Source organism: Opisthorchis viverrini, assembly GCF_000715545.1.
Source record: "Opisthorchis viverrini unplaced genomic scaffold opera_v5_351, whole genome shotgun sequence".
Classification (NCBI taxonomy): domain Eukaryota; kingdom Metazoa; phylum Platyhelminthes; class Trematoda; order Opisthorchiida; family Opisthorchiidae; genus Opisthorchis; species Opisthorchis viverrini.
The window spans coordinates 76,107-102,565 of record NW_008752003.1 but is presented as its reverse complement, the minus strand read 5'-3'; the positions used below and the strand labels follow the sequence as shown (position 1 = coordinate 102,565).

At 41.2% G+C, this 26,459-nt stretch overlaps 1 protein-coding gene across 1 annotated transcript in view; it reads left to right on the top strand.

Moving 5' to 3' along the window:
* Positions 1 to 26,459, top strand: part of T265_15086 (hypothetical protein) — a gene marked incomplete at both ends in the record, with an annotated part of 226,933 nt that overhangs the window by 154,434 nt on the left and 46,040 nt on the right. Inside the window, 3 exons of the mRNA XM_009176521.1 lie at positions 12,863 to 13,249; positions 17,668 to 17,778; positions 25,419 to 25,550. Of these exons, the coding sequence (XP_009174785.1) occupies positions 12,863 to 13,249; positions 17,668 to 17,778; positions 25,419 to 25,550 (630 nt within the window). The remainder of the gene's footprint in view (positions 1 to 12,862; positions 13,250 to 17,667; positions 17,779 to 25,418; positions 25,551 to 26,459) is intronic.

Sequence of the window (26,459 nt, the reverse complement as noted above, 5' to 3'; positions counted from 1 at the left end):
CTCATAAAGATTTGCAGCTTGCTGATCAGAATTCCTGGGAAATACCATTAAAGATATGGATTTTTGCAAGTTCTATGGATGATACAAACTTATACCACAATACTCATTTCGCCTATTTATACTGCAGTATAAACGGTGTCCAGTTATTCTATTTTTCTATGTAAACCTCTGTTTTTTGCATCGATATATTAAAACGAGATATTAAAACAACTTCTATTACTCACATCAGTGTTGTTGCAACAAAAGTTTTTGAACACCATGTTCTCTGTCGGCTTGCGCGAGAGTATTTCAGTTAAAATACTTACCAATTTGTGACGCTCTCCACCTCCTTCGTCTACCCTAGGCAAATAAAGCTGGTCAAAAAAACAAGTTAAAATAAATTGGGCTTCTCAAAAAGTAGATGCAACAAAGTTTAGCTAGGCAGAACTGGCTGAAAACGCAGTGTGTTGCTAATCAAACGTTGTCTGTAGTGGCTTCAAAACCGTGACGCAAAAAAAGTTGTAACAGCGCTTCTTCAATCAGTCGTCAAAACCTTCACGCCAAGTACTTTTCTGTGTAATTTCTTTGCAGAACTTTGCTGTAAATTATTTTTTGTACGATAGAGATGGATTTCTTACGGCAGAGATACTAGTGAAAAGAAACAGGGCCTTTGCTGCGGAGTCGTGTACTGAAAAAACATTAACTGAACAGTTACAGACTGTTGCACAAAGGAGCAAAACTCCAATATGCATCCTGTTTGCAAAACTGAATATCCACCTTCTCCTTGAACGCGTCTTCCTGGACTTGACTGTCTTACAAGTGCCCGCAAATCCCACGAGGCGGCTCCACAAATCCCTTAATAGATCTCACTTTTCAAGGGACATGGAGCGGCATTAAGGAGAAGAAACTATTCGCATGCTTCATCAGTAGTATCCACGGTTGTCCTAGCACTACAAAATCCGCCCGAAATTGCCATAGTCTGTTGCTTTGTTTGTGGGTGAATTAGGTTTTTGCGTGGAATAAATAGCGGTGATGGATGCAAGATTAATGTTGAAAAAAGATCATTTTGAGAAGCGCCACCAACACAGTGCACATGATTGTTAGTCTAAGGCGCAACTAGAGAGCCCATGTAATTTTGCTTGAGCTGGAGGGCAAGTTTCCAACTACTCTGACTTGATTTATTATAGTACCTTGAAGGCTTGTTTGCTTTCGATTGCTGCTCACAGTATTTGTGATCTTAATATTTTGTCCCATGGTTTTTACTTTAGACACCAACCGTAAATTAAATTATCTGGCATTATTCAATGATTAGATTTTTCCACCAACTGAATGTGTAAATTGCATCAGAGTCACGGCAAAATAATACCTAGGCATTGCTTTCCCACAAATGCAAAATTTGCATCTGATTAGAGGTTTGTTTCTTAAAATAGCTCAAAGGTAGCGTTAATGGATTCACTATCTTGTCGATGTGTTCGTTTGAAGATGCAACTCAAATGGCACTCGCATTTGACCAGTGTGCGTGGGTACGTGTTGGCTCTGCGTGCATATTATGCAGTTAGGAGCCGAATTAATCGTATAAATTTTTAAAAAATTCGCCTAGGGCAACCAAAACTTCCGATTGTAAAACGGCCTTCCGCCACGCTCTGTTTTGACCTTAAAGTTCCCGCATTTTTGAGAAAACCGAATTTCTGAAACAGATAATTTTGTGTTGCCCAGTTCCGAGCTTTCCGTAACTCGATCCTTAGTCTTTAAGAATTTTTTCTTCCAAGACTTTTGAAGCGCCCCTATTTCACCTGTCATCCCGATGTATAATTTCAAGTCTAACACCCGGCATAGTATATTTATATATTTCGTCTCAACTTGAGTAGGCTTTCTTCCACCATCTGTGACTTGAGACCACAAGCTATTTCATTGAAATCAAAGCCGGAAATTACTCCCGGGGAGTTTAAACATTGTCAAGGATCATTAGCTATCAGCGCTTTGCAGTGACACGGACTATTTCCAAACCACCACTCACCGGCTATTAAATAAGCCCTAACACATTGTGGAACACACAATGAACAGTAGCGCATTTAACTCGCATTGGAATTGGAAATGGAGACGCCAGCCCTGTCCTCATCGAATACTCTTCGCTTAGACACCGATGAAGACGTTTCTGATGGTACGTTCAGACCAACATTGAGGTATTATGCCTTCTTTGCTATATAAAGCGCTAGTAAGAGTGCAAGAAATTTTGAAATGTGTATTCACTTTAAAGATTATAAGCACGCCGATCTGATAAAGACTCCTTGTCGAACAGTAATTGAGTAGAAATTTTCGTAGAAATTAAGGACATAAAATATCTCAATTTTTGGACACTTCTTTATTGGTCTCATTGTAATAAGGTTTTCAAGTAGAGTGTGAAGGTGTGTGGGTGAAGCCGACCAGAAGATATTTTTGGCTATGCACATTGGTAAGATTGATTTCACAATAACTGACTGATTTCAAGCTTTAATTCTCCGAAGTTAGAAAAGCAAAGAACTTTGTTGATGCACAACTCCAGGCTGACAAAATTCCTGTGCATCTAAGTCACATTTGCTGAGAAATTTCTACGGCGTTCAGTCTAAACGAGAAGCTCCCTAAAACCTCATTTCAGCGTTTAACTCGCTATAGCAATAAGTGACAAACCCGAATATACAGTTTAATTGCAACTTGCTTACACGTAGCAAACTATGCTAACACAGATACACCCATTTATGTAACCTGAACAAACGAAAATATTTAACTCGTCTCACTCCGCAATGCAGAATCATGTCCTCTATGATTGTTTAAAAAATCATCTATGGAGTAGCGTATGTCAGATGTCCGGGATTCAAATCCCAGCAAGGCCATTGTATATGCACTGATGATGAGCTCTAATAAGGGCAAAACTCAAGTCCAGTGCTTCCCTTTGGTATGGATTCAGCGGAAAAATTACGGCAGAACCGGAAAACGACCGACAAAACGAGAGTGGTTTGACTATGAACAAAGACAACATAATTTGTCAGGGGTTATTCCGGCGGGAATGCTAAACACGAAGATGTGAGACGGTTACCAGTGTCTTCACAAATTTATGCATACTGGGTACGTTTTTATCGTATATTGACATAAAATTGCCATGTGAAAATGGTTTTATTTGGGCCACACGGAAAAGCAAAAAGTTATTCAGGATGTTTGGGATATATTCACAGTCTTCAGTGTATAATTTACATAGTTTCGCCGTGGGAAATACCATCTGCAAGAACAAAAACAGTTTAAATCAAGCCAATAAATTTATCGAATTAGCATAGAGCAAACCAACCGACGATCATAGATAAATATTTCTCGGTCGTTTCAGTGAAAATAGGCGATAAATGAGTACAAACTACTCACCCACATCTGACGGGCACTAGCAGAATTTAATTTTCTGAAACAAAATATAATAGTTTGCTAAGACAAAGTCTAGGATGGGGTTGATAAACGGTCGGAAGCTAGGATTCATCAAAAGTGTTACTCAAGTTTTCATTAAATAATCTGCTACGTTCCATAAGTAGTATTCAGTAAAATAAAAAGGCACCTCTGGGCCGATTTTGAGAGGAACATGAAACTTCTTGGTAAGACGAACGTATAAAAAGTGCCATCCTAAACTTGCATACTTCTTCTGCTGTACTGCCCTTCGCTTTTTCGGCAATTTTCTTCAAAATAGGGGCGACCAGGCTCGTGCACTAAAGGGCTAAATACAGGTACACAACGTGAATAGGAAGATCGAAAATGAGTTGCACACAAAGCGGTAATACTTGCTTGTTGTCCAGTGTGCGTTTAGGTACGGTTGACAAAATACTGTGCGACGATCACTAATGCAAGAAGTAGACCGCACAGCAGTGGTACAATTTTGTCTGTCACCACCGAATCACCCGCAGCTTTCCCAACAGTTATGAGAATTTTGAAAACGACCTGGCATGTGTCACAGTCTGAGGACAAAAAAGAGAGGTAGTCAGCGTCTCCGAAAGTTGGTGCTAAGTGTTTCAGAGTGCGACGATAAAACCATGAAAAGTTGGTCCCTCCAACCGAAACAACCAAAAACGCAGAGCAAAATTCACTCACTTTTCTTCTCCTCTCGTTCGTCGATCTATATTGACATGAATCATGAAAGGCTTTTAAATCTACCGTACAATTTAAAGTTGTAATGTTATTATACAAGCGGCAATTTTAGTACGACAATTGGCTTGAAGCATCTCACCTACGACAAATCAGTCGGGATTTTTCTAAGAAAACCCCTGGTTTTAACCGTCAAACAAATTTTTGGGATGGTGAATGGCGGACGAAATGACTTTTCATGAAACTGATGTAAAAACTGGACTGCCAACTGGGCTTTTCTGGTAGGTTGCCACGTGGACGCAATTATAGAATAAAAATTGTATTTATATATATATTTCTCTAAATAACTCTCACTAGCAAATATATTTAAGCGATTTGCTTGGTTGAACACGATTTCCTGAACTGTCCTCCGCGATTTGACGTATACGGAGAATTGTCACATGAAAACCGCGAAAATCAAAGCAAAGTTTTGTAATATTATACGATAAAACCTAGGTGTCTCTACAACAAAAAGACACTCGCCTGAATTATGTGGGCTTCCGAGGCCTTTAGACATGAAGCTGTGGCCAGAATAGTGAGCAGAATAGTGTTCAGTTGTACGGATAAATTGGCGTGACATACGGCCAAGTTTAATTTATATACTAGGGAATTATTCCTAATGAGTGACTCAGTGTGTGACGACTGAGCGACCAAGTTTTTTAGTTAGTACATGTTTTATTTCCATTGTTATTTCAACTTGTAGCACTTGTAAACTGCTCTTTTTCATGCTCAGTATCATCTTCTTTTTTCCCATCATTACCAGTCACATCGCTGTACAAAAGTTTGTTTTACTNTCTATATGTATGGCTGTAGGCATTCAGCTGGCCTTGAAAAGTTATTGAACAATAACGGCCAAAAGCCAGATAATATGAGTGTGTTAATTGCATTCAATGAGAGTGTCCAACGCACTGGTGCTGGCACACCGAAATCAACTGAAAAGATCCTGGCCTGTGGGTATTAAAACTTAATTCAACGGGATGTGTACCCCTCACAGTAGGCTCAGGAATAGCTTGCACAATTACGGCTTCGAGGTTCTTTTTTATATGTTTGCTTTGTTTTGGTTGCGGAATAGCCAGACGTTTATCTGAACTAAGCCTTTAATGCATGTTAGTCTCAAAATGGGGCAGTAAACAGGAAGCCTTTCCTCACCAAGTTTATGCAAACACCGACTCAGGTGGTACTTTACCCTGTGGCACACTGGAAACTGCAACAGTTTCTATAATCAGTGGTTAAATTACAGGCGATCTTCGATATTTTCAGGATCTGAATTCAGTCGTCTAATTATAACAAAAGCAGATCAGTTTGGTTTTCATGAGGGGCTCAACTGAATCTCTCGTTTATGAGTCTCCTGTGAAAAACAAATTGATTTGAAAATAGGTGTATTTCTCGAGAACAGTCCAATTTGGGCTCAAGTAGAATATAAGGATGACAAAAACTCGCGCCTACCTGATGAGCCCCAAGAAGGCAAAACCGGTGGTGGGCTGTTGAAGAGTTTTCAGCAAACATTTGAGTAGCTTCCTCTACGAAAATAAATCAGATCTTACCATGTTATTTTATGCTGAATTCCACTCATACATGCTGATTCACTGTCATAAAGCACCCACTCAACTTATACTACGAGCGCACTTGTCAAGGTGACAGCATAACACAGGTACGGAGCTAGGTTCAATCAATTCTTTGGAGAACATGAATTGTAACGTCTGAATAAATTCAGCTCACTCTCACCTATGAGCACCTAAGTCCTCCGATGGTCTTCGTTCACCTGGAGAATTTTCCATTAGACTGCTACTCAAACCGGTGATGAAAGTGCGTGCATAGTAATTTATGATTGACAAGATTGCGTAAAACTGTTAACAGACGTCAACCAAGTCGCCGTATCCAAAGTTGACCCACATCGTTATTTCGACACTATTTTGGCCGACCACCTTCAACGTTGATATTGGTAGAAAAATGTCCACCAAACCTCTCGTTGTCCAACAGCATGACCACACATGCGCATTGCCTGTCACTTCCGCGGAAAGGAACACTTCGTAGGCAAGCGTCCTGCGTCCAGCGAGCTGATAGGCAAAATATCTTGTTCCTAAGAGACCAATGGACACCCAAAGAATTACGAACAAAAATTATACCCACACAATATATATGTATATATACACATATATTTTAGGAACTGCCAACAGAATACTTCGAAAAGATGGAGACTTATCCTTTTAAATGAATGGAACGTGAGCTTAACCAACGGCGATGTCCTCTTTCTTACGGCTCGAAACAAATAAACTAAATAGATGGCCAGCTGCAGCATATTCAGTGGAGTGACAAACCAGGACCGTGAGCGTACCAGTTGAATCAAGAGTTAAAAGCCCTATACGTAAATCAGTTTACTTGTCGAATCTGACCAGTTGGTTTAATTTGAACCCAGGATTGAGGTACATCAAACACAACGACTGCATATATCAGCTGATATCAATGGGATTCTCGAACTCTTTGGCTTCAGGCAAGCTGGATTGTTGTGCTCAGGGTACCCGCAAACTATCCAAACAAAGCAACATGTTTGTGGCGCTTGATCAGAGAAAGGTGACGCTAAAGAGCTCACCAACTTTGCAAGACGGAGTGACGTACTTGTGAACCAAATCACATACCTTATGGTTGGTGTGCATTCTGAAAGACTCATCATTGCTCCGACAAAACGAACACAATTCAGTCAATTCAACCTTCACTCATACGCCTCACCCTAGGGCGAGTGGGCCATACAAGCCTCACATCGACGATTGCAGGAGGGTTCCTCGACGAGATCGTGTTGTTTGAAGTCGAAAGCCAACGGAACTCTTATCGCACTGCGATTAGGGAGATTTTATCGTTTGAAAGATTGAGGTTTACCGTTTCTTCAATCCGACCAGCTCATTTTTGAGGGTGCATCAGTGGTTCAACAAGCAATTCTGGAGAGGGTTAGTGTTGACCAACTTCTCGCTTCGGGGAAGTGAGTAAAACGTGCATTGTGAGGAACTGTCAAAACAAAACTTCACTTGGCATCTGATGTGCTGAATCGCACGAGCTGATGACGTCGCTGATGGGTGGTGAGAGATAAGTATGTACATGTCATTAGGGTCAGGGCTTCGGAGCGATCCACTTCCGGAAAGGTGAACCAAAGCCAAATTTCCAAGGTGGTTTTAGCCAACCAAATGTAAACAACCAACAGAAGGCGTGATCGGAAACAAGTTACTCTGTATGGATAGCGTATGGGACGCTGACCCGAATAATTCAACTGGTATCCACCCGAACAGTATAACGGTAAGCTGCAATACAAGATACCCATTTGGCTGATAAGGTGGGCACGATCTACATCATCTATTCTGTCCTAACGAAACGTTTATCGCTTCATGTCGCATCTATTTTCACCCGCATTCTGTTTTTGACTTGCGCGCAATGGCATGTGTTATCTGAATGTGTCGAGCGTGACTCTCTCTGGATTTGATTTCATGAGATTCAACTTGCATCAATGTCCGCTGCATTACCACTGAGTAGGACGCTGCAAGCTACAGCACATATAATTGAGCTAGCCACGATGTAGCTGGAGAAACCAGTGAAGCATGCAACGTCCTCATTGCTCCACGTAGTTCACCCCAGTTCTAATCGGCTGCACGCAAGCCTCCGACCGATTCCAATATCGGTCATTCATTATTTCGCCAAACATCTTCATAGATCGTTACACTATCTAGCCACAGCAACCCCCCATTAATTGCATTGCCAATCCCTTGTAACAGAACGTCACCAAATGCTTCCCCTTTCCCCAGTAGAAAATTTCGGTTGCGCGCACCAAGTTCTGCGGTTGCTAAACCGTAGACGTTTGGTAAAATTTTTGTGGGTAAGCAAAATTCTTACTACAATCTGGCATCCTAATAAACGAAGACTGTATAACGTATACTGCCATAACCCAAAGAACAGATGGTGCGTTGGAATGGACTGTGGTGTATTTCAAAATGCACTCGTGGTGGGCACCTCATAGCCGCAATTGTACCACAATTCAATAATTCTCACGTTACAGTAACTTACCTCAATAACTTTGAACAAAAACAATCCAGTGGCACCTGTTCAAGATGAATGCAAATTGGCTTCAGACAAGCGAAGGCACAAGAAAACGACCGTACCTTGACTATTTTGACCCACTCAATTACACGACCAGCATTCATGCTAATTTCATTCGAATATCACAATCTAAACAAATTCTCCAGTGTTTTGCGCATGTGGAAAATCCACAAAGCCAAAAAGAAGAGATTTTCTGGAGATGACTGATTTCGGTGGTAGGTGTTTTGCGGGAATTCTCAGTGAGTTTGCCTGAAAGTGCAGGGAAACCTTGACTGCATAAACGGGTTTGTGTTTTGTAGACTGAGTATTCAAGGTAGGCAGCATGTGAATTTTATCACAGCCGATTATGAAGTCCTAAAGTGGGGCTGATGAAACCACAGGAATACACAGTTTTCGAACTTAAGTTAAGCAATTGGTGAAGTTACTGCAGATAGACCCACTGTCACAGTCTTCAAAGTATGTGAAACTTCCTTGTGAGAAGTTGTCACTCGAGTTGTCCCTCGTGGAGCCAGTCAAGACGCGACCGCGTGATTTAGTTTTCCGTTATTAATGACTGACTGACGTTGTGTCCCCTAATGGTGAGTACTAGTCACACCGACAATCAACCATTTTGATCAACCACTGCTCCCGTTTGGAAACTCTAGTAGTTTCGTGAGATACGAAATGCTAATTAATCTCAACCAGGAATAAACAGCGATACACTGGTTCTAGGCACATCAGCATAGCTTGGCTAAACTGATAGGATGAATGGTCGTTGGCTTGTTCGCTGAGCTGTTCAATTTGATTGCAAACGTTTCATCACCAATGGAGGTAACATCATCAGTGCGTTATTAAGGTGCGTAGTGGTGCGTAGTGGTGCGTAGCGGTGGGTTAGTAGTTTTGCGTTGGGCAACGTTATATTTGTGTTAGTATACGTGTTGGTAGCCCGGGGTGAACTTTGACCACGAGTAGTTGTTCGGTAGAGCGGTTACGTTGGTTGTCCTGTTATCCCATGTCCTCATTCGCCAAAATCGCTTCTACCACGCTGAAATCTTTACTGAATATCACTTAATCTCCCCACATTTATATGATCTACATATTTTATTTTCAACTTCGTCTGCATCTGTTCGATTTCCGTTTGCGGTGTTTGTGCGACTTGAAGGACCGATTTTTGTGCGCGATAAGTCCACTCCCGAAAACTTAAGCCATTTGATTGTTGAAAGGACGAAAACAATCAAGTAGCCGCGCCATATTTGTAGAGGTAATTGAATAAATGGGTTTGGTTTTTGTAGACTGGGTGAAAACGATTAATTGATGATACACCCCAGAAAATTTCTAAGCTAGACAGATTGTCAAATTGGTCATGAACGGACGAAATCGGTAAACGTGGGAAATAACGGAATCTTGGCTTCCCGGGCAATTCAACTGATGTGAAACTGCTTAGTTGTTTACGCAAGACACCTGGTAGTTTCCAGACTTTATATCCGGTGACAAGCATGTCTGATTAGTTCTAGGCCTGACGACGATGCCATGGAGGAACACGAATTGGAAATAGAAGTCTCTTACTGTGATTTGGAAGCGGAACTCCAACATGACTTATTGAAAAGTGCGTAAAACCAGCTTTTTCGATGCTGACGAACGAAGGGTGTCCCAGCATAAAACGACTTGATTTACATACTATAGGTTGGGCGGCCTTTAGAAGCGCTTCGTATCCCAAAGGGCGTGATACTTCAGGGCTTTTCCGGATGGATACAATTAATACCTCATAGTCATCAAGAAATTAGAAACGTCACGTGATCAACCACGTTGTCATAATTCTGTGCTAAAAACCTTTGGTTATTCGACTAAAATACCATTAGACACAAGATAAACAATTAACACGAATTCCGTTCCTTCGTATACGACAGGCGATTCGAAAATACGAAGTAATTCTTCCCATATTACAACCAAAATCCATGATATCCGTGCTTCTGAAGCATAATTTGTTGCACAAGTTGACTCGCTACCACAATAAATGCATATTCATTCATACTCATTCCACGGATAAACTGGTTTGTTCGCGGGTCACTGTTAATCCCACTTTTGTGTTGTAATGCAATTTAGGTCAACGTAATAAATCACATTGTTTGTCTCTGGAAAGTTCGCGACTCAAACAAATTTCGGTGGACACCATTGAGCTAGTAGTTTTGCTAAATTGATGTTCTTCGGACCAGGAGTTAGTTGATTTCTGTAGACATCGTAGTCTTTTAAACCACGCCTATTTTCACCATCGGTTCGCCATTAGTTTCCAGGTATACGAATTAGCCGTTCCCATTTTGCTTACGGTTGGATGTAGGGATCGCAAATACGGATAAATCCTCACCGCAGATTTATACTCACCGGTTCTCTGACGTGAATCTACTCGAACCTGCTATGATAGTTCCGGTAATAACCCGCAAGTCGACGTTGAAAACGAATTTTACATTTGTCAATATGAATAAATGAGCTGCGTTCCAATGGGTAGATTAGCAATATCCCGGTAGTTAGGCACCAAGTCCAGGATTTATTATATCACCACTGCCATTGAGAAAATTTCATATCTTCAAAATTTGTTGGTTGTGAGGCAAGTGATACAAATGAACCAGTTTTCATAGCTTCAAATTTTGTTGTTTCGACACAGTTTGTTGGGTGGGTGACTAAAGTGAACCAGAATCAGGCAAAGAATGCTGGGTAGCGTTCACAAGTGGTGTAATTCTGATTAGTACATCGCACTCTCACGAAAGAATGGTAGCAGTTTTGATCTGTGACTGCAAGTATTGGTATTTGGTTTCACGATGGGGATTCGTCATTTTTTATACATGTACGTCCTTGTATTATGACCTAAAGGACAATCTGACGTAAGCTGCACTGGACAATAATTATATTTGTGAAAAAGTTACTTTTGTGCGTGGAACAATATCTTAAATCCTATCCCATATATCGACCATTTTGTGTTAAACGTTTCACTGGAATAATTGCAAACACGGATCCTTTGCTCCTACTTTGAATATAGCCCTTTCAAATCTTTGTTTGCTTGAGCGCACGTGTCATACAACTACTGCTGCTTTAGAATGAAGAAATACATTCGTGACAAGTAAGAGTTTTATCGAGATTGCTAAAAGCCACGAAAATGCAGCCTTCAGACCACTGAACGAAATCATTGAAGCTCAGCTGGACCCACAATAAGTTAAGATGCATGCGCATGTGTATATTTGTTGAACTTCAACCGAATAGGTTCAGTACTACTTCTTTCCATGATTTAATTATTTGAGAGAGCAAAATCGGCCGCAAAAGTATAAAGCGAATCGGGCTGTGGAAGTATATTCCCAAGCGATGCGCATCTACACATTGAGCACAGTAGACTAAGCGGGAGCATTCCCTAATTCCTGAATACGCCGCGGATAGCGAACCATATTACTAAGTCCATCTTCTTGAGTTATTCTCTGAAAAAACGTAATTCCAGCGGGAAGCCTCCAGACATGAAATTTTCCTCTTTCTCCCAACGGATATGCTTGAGCGCCGACTAATTTAGACCTTGGGCAAGCTTTTAGGTACACTTACGTAGAATTTGCTCACCTCACTCGAAATCCGATGATATCTGACTGAAACAAATCTCAAAATGTGCTAATTGGATAAACTGATTTAACAGTACCGAATTCCCTATTCACATGCATGATGAAAGAACTCAGAAGGCTCACCAACAGCGCGTCTGTATTCTTGAAGTGCCGATACCATTCACCCTTCGACGTTATTTGGCAGGACCATGAATAGAAATTTCCAGATTCCATTAACTATATGATCAGTGTGGTGTAATAATTTTGATTGTGCTCCTCGTTTACACCAACCTATGTTTTGAGGGAGTGTCCGTTGTGAGCAAAATGCAACCTCATACGAAATCGATATATACTTCTGTTGGTAATAGATCAGACGACATCCACAATCTGACGACCGGAGCAGGTAGTCAGCTATTGATGTGTCAATTGGTACTTCGTACCCATCGTAGTCTTGCAGTACAGAACATGGCCTTCGCGGCCGCTCCGCGCTCACTGTCTGCCATTCGGAGTGTGAAGTCAACGTCAGAGAGAGCGTCAGTCAGAGTTGGCTGTGTCACTGAAGTGCACCTCCCACAGACAAGCCGGAACTCTCGTGCACGGATTCTCTACGTTGGATCGTATAATTTTTTATGGACAAATGAAACTTTTGGTGACAAAAGGATAGCTGAGAATCTGGATTGACTTCTACCCAAAATGACTTAGTGAGCACAGGAAGTTATACAGTCATGTAGCCAAAAAGTTCTGGATTCCGCCATTATTTAATGTGGAATATTGGAGTTAATGAACAAAACCTGCGATTTCAAAAGAGTAACTTAAATACCAATATAAGCACTTAGTTGGAACACCGAATGTTTGCTCGGTAGCGGCTGGTAGGCCAAAAGTTTGTCAGTTGGTTGGAATGAGCAACTGTTTACGGACCACGGTGCATTGCATCCCACTTTCGCGGAGTAGAACCTTAAAACAGTTTGTTTCAATCAGAGATCAAACCTGGTAATCTAATCTGATTCAAGTTGAGAGTTAGCATTCATATGTACCTGTATGGGCTGTCTGAAATTTCAGCATCAATACTGAAATGTATGTGTGCATCCACATTGGCTAAAATTTTCAATTTGCTTTAGATTCCAACGAATACAAAACCTCGGAGGACGAGAAGCTTTGCGTTCACTCTCCGACATCCAAAAACGCATCGGACAGTGAGAAGTATATACAGATGGGCTTAAGCAAGAACTTGGATGTTCAGCAAACACCCCATCAATGTCCAAAATCCTCAAAGGAGTTTTGGTATCCTAGCTGGGTTCAAGAACACCATGCAACGCCCTTGAACCTGAAACCTAATGAATGTGACTTCCGTGCATCTCATTTTGGATATTTCAAAACTCGGAATCATCGTTTGTTGGAGCAGCATTGGGAGGAGTTGGTAGCCGAAAAACATTTAGGAATCGCTGAGCACTCAAGAATTTTGGAGAAAAAAATTAACTCGTGTCCCCATTGTGGAAAGCGACTACGTTCGTCAGCTGCACTGAATAGTCACTTCCGTGTCCATACTAGGGAAAAAACATATTCTTGTCCAGCGTGCGGGTGTAAATTTACGGCATCCTTCAATTTCAAACGTCATGTGATTCGATGTCAGAAGGTCGGCACAAAACACACCTGACCGAAATCAATATAAACATTTTACTTGCCGCTGCGACCGCTTCGCCTGTTTTGTTCACACTGGAAATGTAAATTCAATAATGTCACGACTGTCTTGATTTGAAAGTTGCGTGCGCATTTCAGCCGTAGTATCAACACTCCTGCTTAAGTGTTTCCTCTTTTTTGCTATCATTCCATACCATATGTCACCAGTCTCCAGGTTCTGTTGCATTGATTTGTTCACCCCTAAGTAGGTGGCACGTGCTGAAAGCCTGTTTTAAGCAGACAAAAGAAATCTTTCCTGCTTTCATCGGGTGCACATAGCTCGTAACATAACCACGGACGAATTAAGTGTACACAAAGTTGAATTATGGATATCTAGGTCATTGTTTGCTTGAGCCTGACGACCATAATTTGGCATTCAGCTACCTGTATGCTCCCTTCGTTTGGAAAGCACATGCCTCTGATGCAAATGGAAATGTTCTTGAGATTTCACCACTGACAGCTCACGTGGACTTTGAGGTATAAAGCTTTACTATGGAAAAACTTTTACCAAAAATAAATGTGAACATTTAGCTGACTGACATAGTCTATGCAAGTACTGGTTTCACATTTGTGGAACAGATGTCTATTTGAGGTCACTAATGTTTTTAGTTGATCATGCGTTCAATCCTGAAGGTTGATCCCGCTGATCATGTACCACAGACCGGTCTGCAATGACTTTACCTCGTGGAATGAAAACACCACCACAAGTGGTCTAAAGCAGCCAACCGAATTTACTTGCATACTACAACTGATAGGAATAAACGTACCACGCTCTTTCTAACTCATCCACTGATATATACAATAAAATTTCCGCGCTCCACCAGGTGGCTTGTGTGGAACACGGTGTATCCCCTGTTGACCTGAGAGAGAGTCAAAATCCGCACAGGAAGTGCGATAAAACACAGATTCAGGAATCTCCGTATACTCCTTCGAGATTTCAAAGCCTGTCTCTTTAATCTCGCCCAGGGTCCACAACCAGTTCACAATTCCGTTCAAAGCTACCTCATGCAGAATGCTCTGAGTTTCTATTTCGATTGACAGAAAATCAACATCTCTTTTCTCCTGTGTTTTGTCCTTCTTCTATTTTAGAAAATATATTTATTTTTTAGGGAGCCTTAATTGGTATATTGTAATTTGCCTGGCCCCCACGAGCAAGCCGTTCCACGAATGCATGCTTTTCTACACTTCCGGTGAAAGTAGCCAAATCCTTATTAAAAGAGTACACGAATATATTCTTTTCAAGCGCTACCTTCAGTATTATGGCTTCTGCTATTTTTGAGGTGGGACATATGTGTCTCATTACTAATAGTGAATATTAGTACAATTCCTTGAAACGCTACCTTGGATGTTAAGTATTTTGCGTCTTTTGCGGTGGTCTTACTTTGACTCGGTGGAGGTGCACCAAAAGGTATGTGATTCTCAATTCGGCTGTAAAATAGCTCCCGCGTACAAAACAAAATGTTGGAGATTGAGCGAACGTTGGTAGCTCAGGTGGCGACCAATTCACAGCATTTAACGGGTCCGTAAGTAGGAGGTCTGTTTTAATTTATCAAGTTGAGCATACCAAGATTGTTTGAGATGAAGTCATCCGGGATCAACATCGACCTTAGTATCCAAATAAAACGGACGACGATCTACGTACTACAGACAGCTAAACGGAGAATATGTTCGGCTACCTTCTTTATCTAATGAAAGCTTACTCAACGCTGTGGGGTCGCTCTCGGTTGACGAGGGTAACTACTCGTCTGGGCGCTGGTGACTTTATAGGCATATCTGAGCCTAATAGTGATTATTATAATCCGAAGATGACGCAAGGTAAATCATTTCGGAAGGATAGAGCCTGTGGCGTGTTATCGACGGTTCCGCGTGGGTTCTACGGGCTTACCATCAAATAAAGCATCTCTCGAAATTCAAGCTTTCCGCGGATCGCACTTAGACAAGTCTAAATGCACACATCGGGATGTTTTTTGCTCAGAAACTGAACGGCAGTTGAATGTTTATCGGAAATCTACATATGGATGTCTATGAAGGCAATCTTGGACGCAGAGGCTGTTCCGTCGTACAACTACATCCCATGTGTCATGCTTAACCGACAAACTGATTGTCATTCCGAAGCTTCTAATGAACTTTTAAATGGTTTCACGCAAACTGCAAGATACTCAAATCGATTGGTGCACAACACAGTGTCTAACATATGTTGGCCGGCGAGCCCTTACGCCAACATGCCAGAGTTTTGACCACAGGTTTTAAACGACGTCTTCAGAGTGTTGCACGAATTAGCTCCCCCGTACAAACCAAATGCTGGCGATTGTTGTTACTTGGACGTTGTTAGCTCAGTTGGCATCCAAAACACGCCATTAAACTGGCCTGCAAATATGGCGGCCGTTTCACTTCTCTAAGCTGAGTAGGCCAACCTGATTTGGGATAAGGTCTCTCTGCAACAAACCTGATTTGGGATAAAGTCAATCTGCAACAAGATGGGCATATTTTCCAAATGAAACGGGTACCTATCTGATTTGAAGCTTGAGAGCTTACAATCACCTCTAAATTTAATAGTGCAAAATATTCCTCGAGGATGTCGCAGGGTAAACTGAATCGCAGTGTTAGAACCTTCGATGTATTGACGACGGTTTCGCAAGGCGTATGCGCGCTAACCATCAAAAATCCATACTTCGAAATTCAACATCATCGGGGATCGCACGTGGTGAAAGGGAAATGCACAAATCAGAGACTATTCGGCTCAGCAAATGAACAGCATTTGAATATTGATCGGAGATCCACATATGGATGCGTATGAAAACAATCCAAACTCTACTGAAGGCTGGGATGCAGTTAAGGAAGCCCTCGCAGATATAATCTTTTGGTACATTCCTCGAGGATTTCACTCCTGAACTCACTTCTCCGAGAAATGTGTTAAGTTTTCATGCATCCACTTGCAGTTGCCCGTAGATGGCCCATATTTTGAAGCACGAAGTCCACAGCAATGCAATATTCAGCTTGTTGTAACCACAAACGTTCTTCAGCCGAGGCTCAAATCTGTCTGCACTCACCTGTTCAATTTCATCTCCAGAGATGTACGTAGGAGTCCATGTTAGTCACTTGTGAGCATACTGCACACAGTTTCCAGTTGGGAAAAAGAGTATTGTCATACGGAATGTCGACGACAGGTTGCTGCCACCGCTTTTCGCGGAAGTTAGCACAGATATGGCATGGAAAAGCTTATATATCTCAAAGGCCAGTTTTCAACATGTTTAGGTGAGCTGGGATGTATATAGTCTAGAAACAAGCAAAGATGCATCTTACTGGGGGCATCAGTGTACTCTAGCATCTGAATTACATCCTACCAAAGGATTCATTTCGAAGGATTCACCAAAGAATCAAAGAAGTTGATTGCGCTTATAGGTAGGCAACATAATACAGTTATACGAAGCCGAGATCTGGGGATTCGCGAGCGCTTTCTTCAAATTTGCAGACATTGCATCCGGCAAAACAAGTCTCTTTATTCTCTGCGAGCACAATTATCATACATTATGTGCTGCCCCTGTTGGCCTTTCCGAGATAACAGCTTTCCAAAAAGTATACCACAAACCCACTTGGGAGCCTAAATCTCAGTAAACCACAAATATATATATATATATAATATAACAGGGATTTGAGAAGAGTTTTGTTGAGTAATGCTTTACAATGATGATGGGAAATCGTGATCCTTCTATATCAAGGAATCGTGATCCTGCTATATCAAGGAGAATGCTGTTTGCACAGCTGGCAAGGCAATGGACTATTATGATATCCCGGTCAAAACAAAAAAGACTATTAAATGTCCATAGGTTTTAACTGCAAACAGAGATCTAAGTGGAACCTTGATTTAAAATGCAAATTTAATACTATAGAACCTTTTTTGGGACCCTTGAGAGGACAAATCAATTTATTCAACTCAAGGAATATTTGCTGATACCTGTGTGTATTCCCAAACCCCTCACCAGTCGCTCAGCGCCTGACTACACTGAACGCGTCCTCTTGAACTTTCTTAAATAGGCATTGACGCCAACCATTCCTCGCTCGAATCCAAGCAAATGTGACAAAGCAACTCCATAAGTTCCACAACAGATCTCTTTTCAACAGACGCGAAGCAGAATTCCACGAACAACATATTCTAGCGTGCTTCTCTGGCAGTAGTATCACTGTTTCACGACCTCACCCCTCAAAAATTGTTCGCGTGCTATCGATTTTCACTTACGTCCGTCAGGTCGGCTTCTGCAGCGGCTCGATTGTTCTTTGGGTGTATCTTGCAAATCTGCGTCCCATTTAACGTTTTTGATCCCCGACCATCTTGTATTGTATGGACGTTCCCCCGGCGGTAAGTAACGACAGACGGTTCTTGCTGTCGACTGCCTAGCTTCCTCGATCGCAGTCCACTCCTTCCAGGATTCTGATGACCCTCCTATCAGTTTACCTGGGAATTTCAGAGAGCTTTCGGGTCGAAAATTCGTGTTTTTTGTTTTGTCCCAAAAATTGCGTTGATAATCATGATCACCGGGATGCAGATAGTTTTGTTTGGCCGTACATTCAGGATTTGGGATCACAGCTTATTTGTGTGAACCCGAGATTTCCATTATACATAATATATTATATATACATATTATGTGGCATAAATGGTATGTTATGAATTTGATGAATACTTCATAATCTTACGAACGGTCTTCTTGTTACAGATTAGGCGCAGGTTTGATCCGTGTCTACCAGAGTTGTATTGTGGTTTGCGAATCATGGATTCCTCAGTTGTTTAATCTCCTGTGTCCATGTAGTATGGCCGGAAGAGCAACCTGTTTTCAGCCGCTGTTTTAAGACTACTGAATGAATACATTTTACCTAAAAATGGACTCACATTGAGTTAACGTGTGCGAGCATTCGTATGTGCGTGGGGTTTCAACCGAATAATTCCAGTCTTCCTCATTTCCACGGTCAAATTATATGAGACAGGATAATCGGTCGCGATTGTATAAACCTAATCGGGCTTCGGAAGTATTTTCCTGAAGGATGTAGTGCTACGCCACGGTCATCAGATGCACTCAAAAATTCCAGAATAATCCGACTAATATAGGCCACTCGTCGAGCTCTTGGGTAGATGGACATTTATGGTTAACTTTTTCAACCCTCTTGAAAGCCATATGACTGTAAAATGCTAAAACTGTGCTTGCTGAACGAAATTGTGTAACCGTACTTAGCGAATGCTCCTATTACATGTATGATGAAGACAACCGGATGAGTCATCTACAGAATCTGCATTGGCAACGTGCTGGTAGCCATTATCCTTTAGACATTGGGTTTTTCGACAGGTTTAACATTGAAAAATTGCCCATCATATTTTCTCAGTTTTTATTATCGATTTATTTGGTTTGGTGTGCGGTACTTGCTAGTGTCTCTCGTCTGCACCAACACACGTTTAGAGGAAATGTCCGTTGGAAGCAGGACCGCAACCAAATACGGAATCCTTATATGCTTCTATTAGTGATCAACCAGGCGACATTCACATTCCGATGACAGGGGCATTAAGTGAGCTATTAATGCGTCCATTGATGCCTCGTACCCATAGTAGTCCTTCCCGTTTAAAACTGAAATATCGTGGTCCCTTCTGCTCGCTTCATCTGCCATTCGGTGAGTGATGTCAGTTGGAGTCTGTGTGGACTGAAAGTCGGCTGTCTCAATGAAGTGCACCTCCCAAAGAGTAACCAAATTTTGTGATTGTCTTTTTTACGCAATATGCATATTTTCGCTGACAAATAAATAATTTAGAGTCCAGATTAACTTTTATCTAAATGACTCAATGACCGCCGTTTTGACCACAGAATGTAATAAGGATATATACGTCCGGCATGGAGAATATTTAACCCTTTTATGATATTGTGTATGAATTTTCTACGGGGCTTTTTCGTTTGAATATGCCTACCGCATGCAACCAGGATGTTTTCTAACAACGAACTAAAGGAACAGTGATATGCTTGCCCTCTCAGTTGCCTTTATAATGAACGCGACACATATTCACTACTGAAAAATCGAACTTTTCTTACAGCTAGTTATTGCATTTCACGGACTATCGCTTGCGAATTTCTACATCTGTCATGGTGATCTGGGGAAGTATCGTGATGTCTTCAATCGCTTTGTCGTTATTTTATATTGAATATTGATGGTAAAGTACAAAACCTGCAAATTGAGCAGAGTATCTTATATGCGGATATAGGCACTGGGTTGATATAAGGAATGCCTCCACAGCAGCGGTTGAGCCGCAAATTTTTGTCATATTGGTTAAATTAAGCAAATGTATACGGACCACGATATATCGCATCGCCCTATCTCCGAAAGAAATGTTAATGTATTCGGCCGTTTCGATTGGTGAAACCTCATAACCGAACGTGCTCCAGCGTGGGGGCTCTAGTTCATTCGTAACGGCGAGGACTGGAATAGCTGAAACTGGAGTCAGCTCATTACAGTGACCTGCACGGATCGTCTACAAATGGATATGGAGTGTCTCGGAGCTGTGAATAAAATACACTCACAGTTTGCAGGATTTATCATTGGAAAAATACTGAATTCAGCTGAACACTGTGTGAAGGATCTGAGTTCCTTAGCATTTAAGTAAATAATCTTTCGGTTTAGCAATGTCATATTATGTGATTGGGTGCTCTGGCGCCTCGCGGATATCAAACATCCTAGGCAGCATTCGTGTGGTTTGTATAGGCACGAGCTCCGTGTACGTTTGGAGCCTCCACGCAAAAAATGAAATGTCTGGCACCTGAATATCTAGTTGAGGTATTTCAGGCAGTTCAGAAACCCATCAGGTGACTGGTCGAGCCACAAGAAACAATCCTGCGTGGAGTTAGTCAGCGGGAGAGCTTTCCGTCAACACAATTGAATGCACTGATACTGAGACACATCCGTATGCAAGTGGAAAGCGCACCACTGGTAACTAAGAGTCCAAAACTAAATGGTCGGGCAAACTGGTAACCCAAAGTTTAAAAAATCACCCCCAAAATTGCTTACAAATCTCCCGATGTGAACATGAAAATGTTAGCGTTGCACAAAGCGCCTTTAGTATTTGGTCATGTGTATCGTTAAGTATCCAAATATCAATTATATATATATATATACAGCAAATGCAGTGGGTAACAGTAAACTTTTGAGTAATGCTAAATAATTCAGGTAATGCGCATTGTGAAACTGCACGCAAAATGATTATGTTGCCAAAACTTTTCAAGATAAGAAAGGGAGACCTATGTGAGATGGGAGGCTATTCAAACATTGCATTGAAAAATATTGGCTTAAATTGTTGTCAAGATTCGCACAAATAATCTTGTGCGCCAGTTAAGTGCACATTACAGGAAAAAAGACAAACAAGCAGTAGCTCAGCCATTTGGTTACTGCTCTGGCTTCATTTGCACACAGGGCTGCTTGCAAGCATGTGATGGCATAGCCTTTTCAGTAAGTGCGCGGAATATGTAATTCATATGCACACAAATATCGTTTGCTTTATGTTGCTTTCTGAGTTGGTTTAGACGACTTTTCATTTATTTTCAAGGAAAACGATGATCTTCCAGATTTTAGGACATGCGTCGAACAACAAAACGTCTCGTGGATTTTTTACTTGCTGAGCAGTCGCATGAATTACGCACGTTTTCATTGCCTTTACAAAATATGGGTTTTCTGCAAACTTCACTTAGAAATCATCAGTACGAAAAACGCTGCCTTAAATGGGTCTTGAAATAAAGGCACAAAATCTCCTTAGGAGACCTTCGGTCTGGTGTAGGCAAACCAGCATGCGTGGTAGCTGTGTAAGTGTGTCGTCCGTGCTGAAAAACTCTCAACCGTTTTCTCTTCAATCATAGAAGTGATGTCGATGCATTCTTCATGTCGTTCGACCTAGACGGGTAGTTCAGGGAGTAAGATTGATTCAATTTCCAGAATACGTACATGCGCATATATATATATATATATATATATGTAATGAGCGCAGCTTTTCTATCGTCATGGCCCACTATACGCTTTGCGAAAGTCAAGTGTTCACTTGTTTGCTTAAACATTCTGTCCTTGAATTTTGCTAAGCCTCCCAAATGAAAATTATATGAGGGCTTACATGCCTGTGCATGTCATGAGTGAAGAAACATTTCATACCATGAAGACTTAGGAACGCTTTTGTGGTTTTCAATGTATGTTCATTTGACAAATGCCCTTAGGATGAACGAACACTATTAAATCGGACCAGTTATACGGTCATCATCGGTAAATAAGAAAATCATTCACGCTGAAGCATCCTTTTTGCCCGGAAAGGACTAGAATTTCGAAATTGGACTCTCCTGATTCGTATGAGCTAAGATTTGCATTCCTTCATGCGTTTGCGGCATGTTTAATTTCCCGCACGATATTAGTTGTTTTTCATAAACGGTGTTCAAGTTAACTTCCAGATGCAGAAATGAATGCAGGCCTGTTAGGTTTGTTCAATTACGGCAGAAAAATAATTTGAGTTACTGTTCTGTTAAAAGGTAAGCAAAATCTGTCAAGAAATTATCTTCGTTTCAGAAGGCATCCAAATATTGAGTTTTTAAAACAACATATTCATTTAACGCCTACCTGTCAGATATCTACGGAGTCAGTTATGGTTTCCTTGTCTCGCATTTTATTTCAGGTCTTGCAGAAAGCACAGATTGTGTATCTTTTATATTGAAAAAATATATATTAGAACTTCTGGCATACTATTTTTCTGAGGACTAAAATATTTCAGGCAGAGTACAAATTTTTCTATTGTTGGTGCACGTAAGTGCTCAAATCGTTATCAAATTTTACGTCTGCTCAGGTAAAGTTAGTTATATGTATATTTCATTGCTCTTTTAACAGTCAACCAAAGCATCCATGCATAGGTACAATTAATCCGGAGACAATATCACATTAGGCGGTGAAGCAATCGAAACGAATGTGAAGATATTGCGTGACGTTCATGGGATAGATGTGGTAAATCTGTGGAATGATGTATATAGTAGCGGCAGACACCTTCTGATTTGAATTTGCGTGCAAAAGTCTGCTCTTCTTTATCCATCAGAATCTTCCCTCCCTGTTTTTAGGTTACGCTACATATCCCAAACATTCGAATCGTGTTTGAAAACGGGACTTGGTGTAGCTCGCTTCTTTGTCACCGAGGTGTTTTGTATGTCGGAGTATAAAGGAGTATAAATAATATTCTACCTTAATGCTTGCGAAGCATTGTGACTTGAATATTAAAATGGATAAAATCAACAAAGAATTTGATGACAGAAGTAATGATCCTGCAGTTTGAGTTTTTATTCACAACTCTGGAAACGTGGATAAAGCCCGTGTTCTGGGTCTACTGGATACCGCTTGTTGAGATTATCTAGAGAATACTTTTTCAGACGCGATACATATGTTGTCACTGATGAAGCGTCTGAGACTAATTTACAAATTTTTCCTATGTTTGTGAGTACGATAGTCCAATGATGTTTCGTTCCGCAGTCTTCTTTGCTGACCTAGGCAGCATGCACTCTAACTTTTGGTCCCGGGAATAAACTTGGTATTCTGCTGAAGAAGGTGCATATCATTATTTTAGAAATGTCGTTTTGGTTTGCTCCGAACAAACCAAAAACGCATGCCATGTGCTCTAAGTAATATGCGATGTTAGACTAGAGAATAGAATTTAAGCAGCGACAGACTTTTCGCTTTAGCGATATTTCGGTGAATGTATGGGGGACAGTTCATAAGCAAAATTACCATTCAACTGTTAGTTTTATCCAGTAATTATCAATTTTATGCGTGTTATGAAAATACGCTAGTACGCAACCACATAAGTCTATGTTTCTTTTAGTGAACTTATCCACTCTTGTAGTGTTGAGACTATTTTTCACCCGATTCAACCACAGGGGGTATGGACTATACGATGAACTGCTACTTAATTGCACAGCACTCGTAATATCTTCAGACTCGATACTGATACCATCAGAGGCTGTGAACGCAAATTGTACTGAGGGTAACGGTTTGGTTAGCTAAAATTTAATTATAAGGATATCTTATTAACTTTGTGCAACGTGATCATTGTATTAGACAACAAGTTCCACAGCTGATGCCCCCGTTTTTCTGTAGTGTGTTTGCAGGATACATTTTGGAGGGCTTTGGTAGTACAAAGATCACCAATGAAGTCTCACAATCCACTTGAAGGTTCAGTTGGTTACTCACTAAAATAACTAATTTGTTTTATAGATTTACCCTGGACATGGATGTTGGTAAATTAATTTATCACCCTCTTTCACGGACAGAGCACCAGTCTCTTTTGGATATCTCCGAAGTAACGCGGGAGAACGGTTTTCAGCAAATAAACTCCACAACTTCCAAAGTTGTTGTCCACGTTGGTGAAAACAAAGAATCAAAACATTTGGCCGGGCTTTGGGCACGCCTGTAATCAATCGGACAGAAAGAATCTGTAAAGAGTGCCAGATTGACTTTCCACACAGATGAGGGTGGTCTGACAAACCCTCTGTGATAGAACACAGATCTAAAGGACGCCCACGTTTCCGTTCGAATGGAAGGAAGTATTCATGTAATTGCGGCGGAAGGCAATTTAAGCATGGTCTCAGCGTCAAGCAACATAAGGCTACAGTCCATCACGTTGAGGGAATAGTCCACAAGAAGCAACCACATTCGTGTCGCGTTTGTGGCAAACGTTCTGTGGGCCGAACCGCTTTCGGGAAACATATGCGGGTGCATTCAAGGCAGAACCCATTTCACTGTGCTTTATGTGGGACACGTTTTTCAAGACTAGACACACTTCGTCGTCACCAGAAAAGGATTCATCTGCGCTCAAAAAGCGTAGCAACGTCCGGCTCGCTGTTCACTGAATGAGAGGACTTTTAATTGCGAGGGCAATAATGAAGCGCCTTTTGAACAGTGCCAAAAACATTATTTTGAGCGTTGCTTCAGTCGACCAAAGTTGTTTGAATTTTTGCTTTCACTCAAAATTTTTGTCACAGAAAATTGCCTTTAGCTGTAGCGGAACACTTACGGACAAACTTGTTTCATTTTTCAGCTTATGATGTTTAAAAACATCTACCTGCCACCTAGCCTTAATTTTTCTGTTATTCTCAAAACAAGCGTTCTCAAACGGGATTGTTCTTCAGTCAGTGCTGCTGCGTAATAGGTGGTTTCAGCAAATGGGTCACAGGTTATTTATTCTTTCATACCATAATAATTCTTTCAAAATCCCGGTACAACCAGAAAATGCAGGGAACTACGATAGTTTACGGGAAGAAACAAAAATACTTCAATATAAATGTCTCCGGAAAAGTCGTATCCCCCGCTTCTTGAGTTGATGAAATGACTGGAGTCTAGTAAGTCACCAAAGAAAAATGCCACCTCAGGTTGAAACATGGGTTGGGATCTGGTTAAAAAACGTTGTCGTACATACGTCGTATTGCCTACCGTGAAAACGTAGACCACATGGGTGTCCAATATTGTCATTTGCTTGTGCTCACTTCATATCTGCTCTCGATTCGTACAGTTGCTTAGCCAAGCTCAAACGGGGCTGATATACAATCAGTGTGTATCACCTTAATAGGCTGAAGTGGTACATCAAGCTTTCGATGTGAAGCACGAGTATTTTCAGGGTCTTGGCTGCAAACAAGGCACAAAGTGGATGCCATATTTGAAAATACTGAAGAGGAGTGCTACACCAAGCAATATGGAGGCAAATATATGAAAAGGGCGGAAGATGGAACCTTCAGAAAAGATAAGAAGAAACAAGACCAACCTCTCTTAAATACCTGGGCATTTATTTGGAGGATAGCCTGGTGATATGAAATTAATTATCCGAATTTAGTGTGTAGTGAGGATATTAGGTGGTTTGACTTTAGACCCGAAAGTTTAATACAAACGGCGGCTAACCGGGCGTCCATAATTGANACGGCGCCTAACCGGGAGCCCATAATTGATTTTGTGCGCTCTCAGATCGTGCACGAGTAACTCGAGCGTGCACGGCTGCCTCCGAGGAGTTATACGTATCAAGAAATTCAATGATGGAAAAGAGAGGAAACCCCTACGTTAAGGTGGATTTCGTTTTCAGAATGACGAACTCTGAAGGTGGGTGGAATATCCTGGCATGGAGGTTGAAAGACTGTGTTGCTTGAGCGCTCGCGCGATCAGCAGTGTGATGTATATCTAGCTCAACAATGCCCCGAATACTCTGACATACAAGGAGGACCAGGTTTTTGTACTGGATTCGAACTTGACTTTTGCTTCATTAACATCTCCACAGTAAATGTGACATTTATTTCTGACATGTACTTCGTTCGGTTACGTGCAATCTCCGCAAAATCTGAATTTGCTTCGAAGTATCGGTTCACAAATTTTTGAAAGATTACCATATTTCACTCGTGACTTTTGGTCATGGTGCAACAGAACGTCTTTCATTCTGGTGTAATAGACATACCTTTTACTCTAATCACCTTATGCCACACAGAAGATTTGTTAAAATTTTTCTGAAGTAAACTGATTGACAGAATCAACCGCGAAACTGGGGCCAGTAGACTTTATGACAGTAAGCCACGCATGCACATTCTGTTACTCTTGGAGTTTGGATGTTACGCATATCAGGTTCAAACTTACTACTCTCCTAAACGTTTGTCAATCTTGGGCCCTTTCAGCACTGGCATTCATAAAACAGTAATGTAGAGTGCACATTGAGAACAACAAGAACAACAAGAACAACAACATTTGTCAAAAACACCAATTTTGGTTTTGACTACTCACATCATCCGGATAGCAAAGGCTGCTGATTTTGCCTACTTTTGGATAGAATGAAAACGATTTTGTCAAGATCAGTAGCTATGTGAGTTTTTGTGTGTATGTGTGAAAAGTTAGCTGCTTATGTCTCCAGATGCTGAAATTCAATTTTACCGCCTGGGGAACACATTTTAACCGGAAAACCGGCTGACCGAATGGATGTCGCCAACTATGTTATGCAAATGAATTACTGAAGCCAGCGATAAT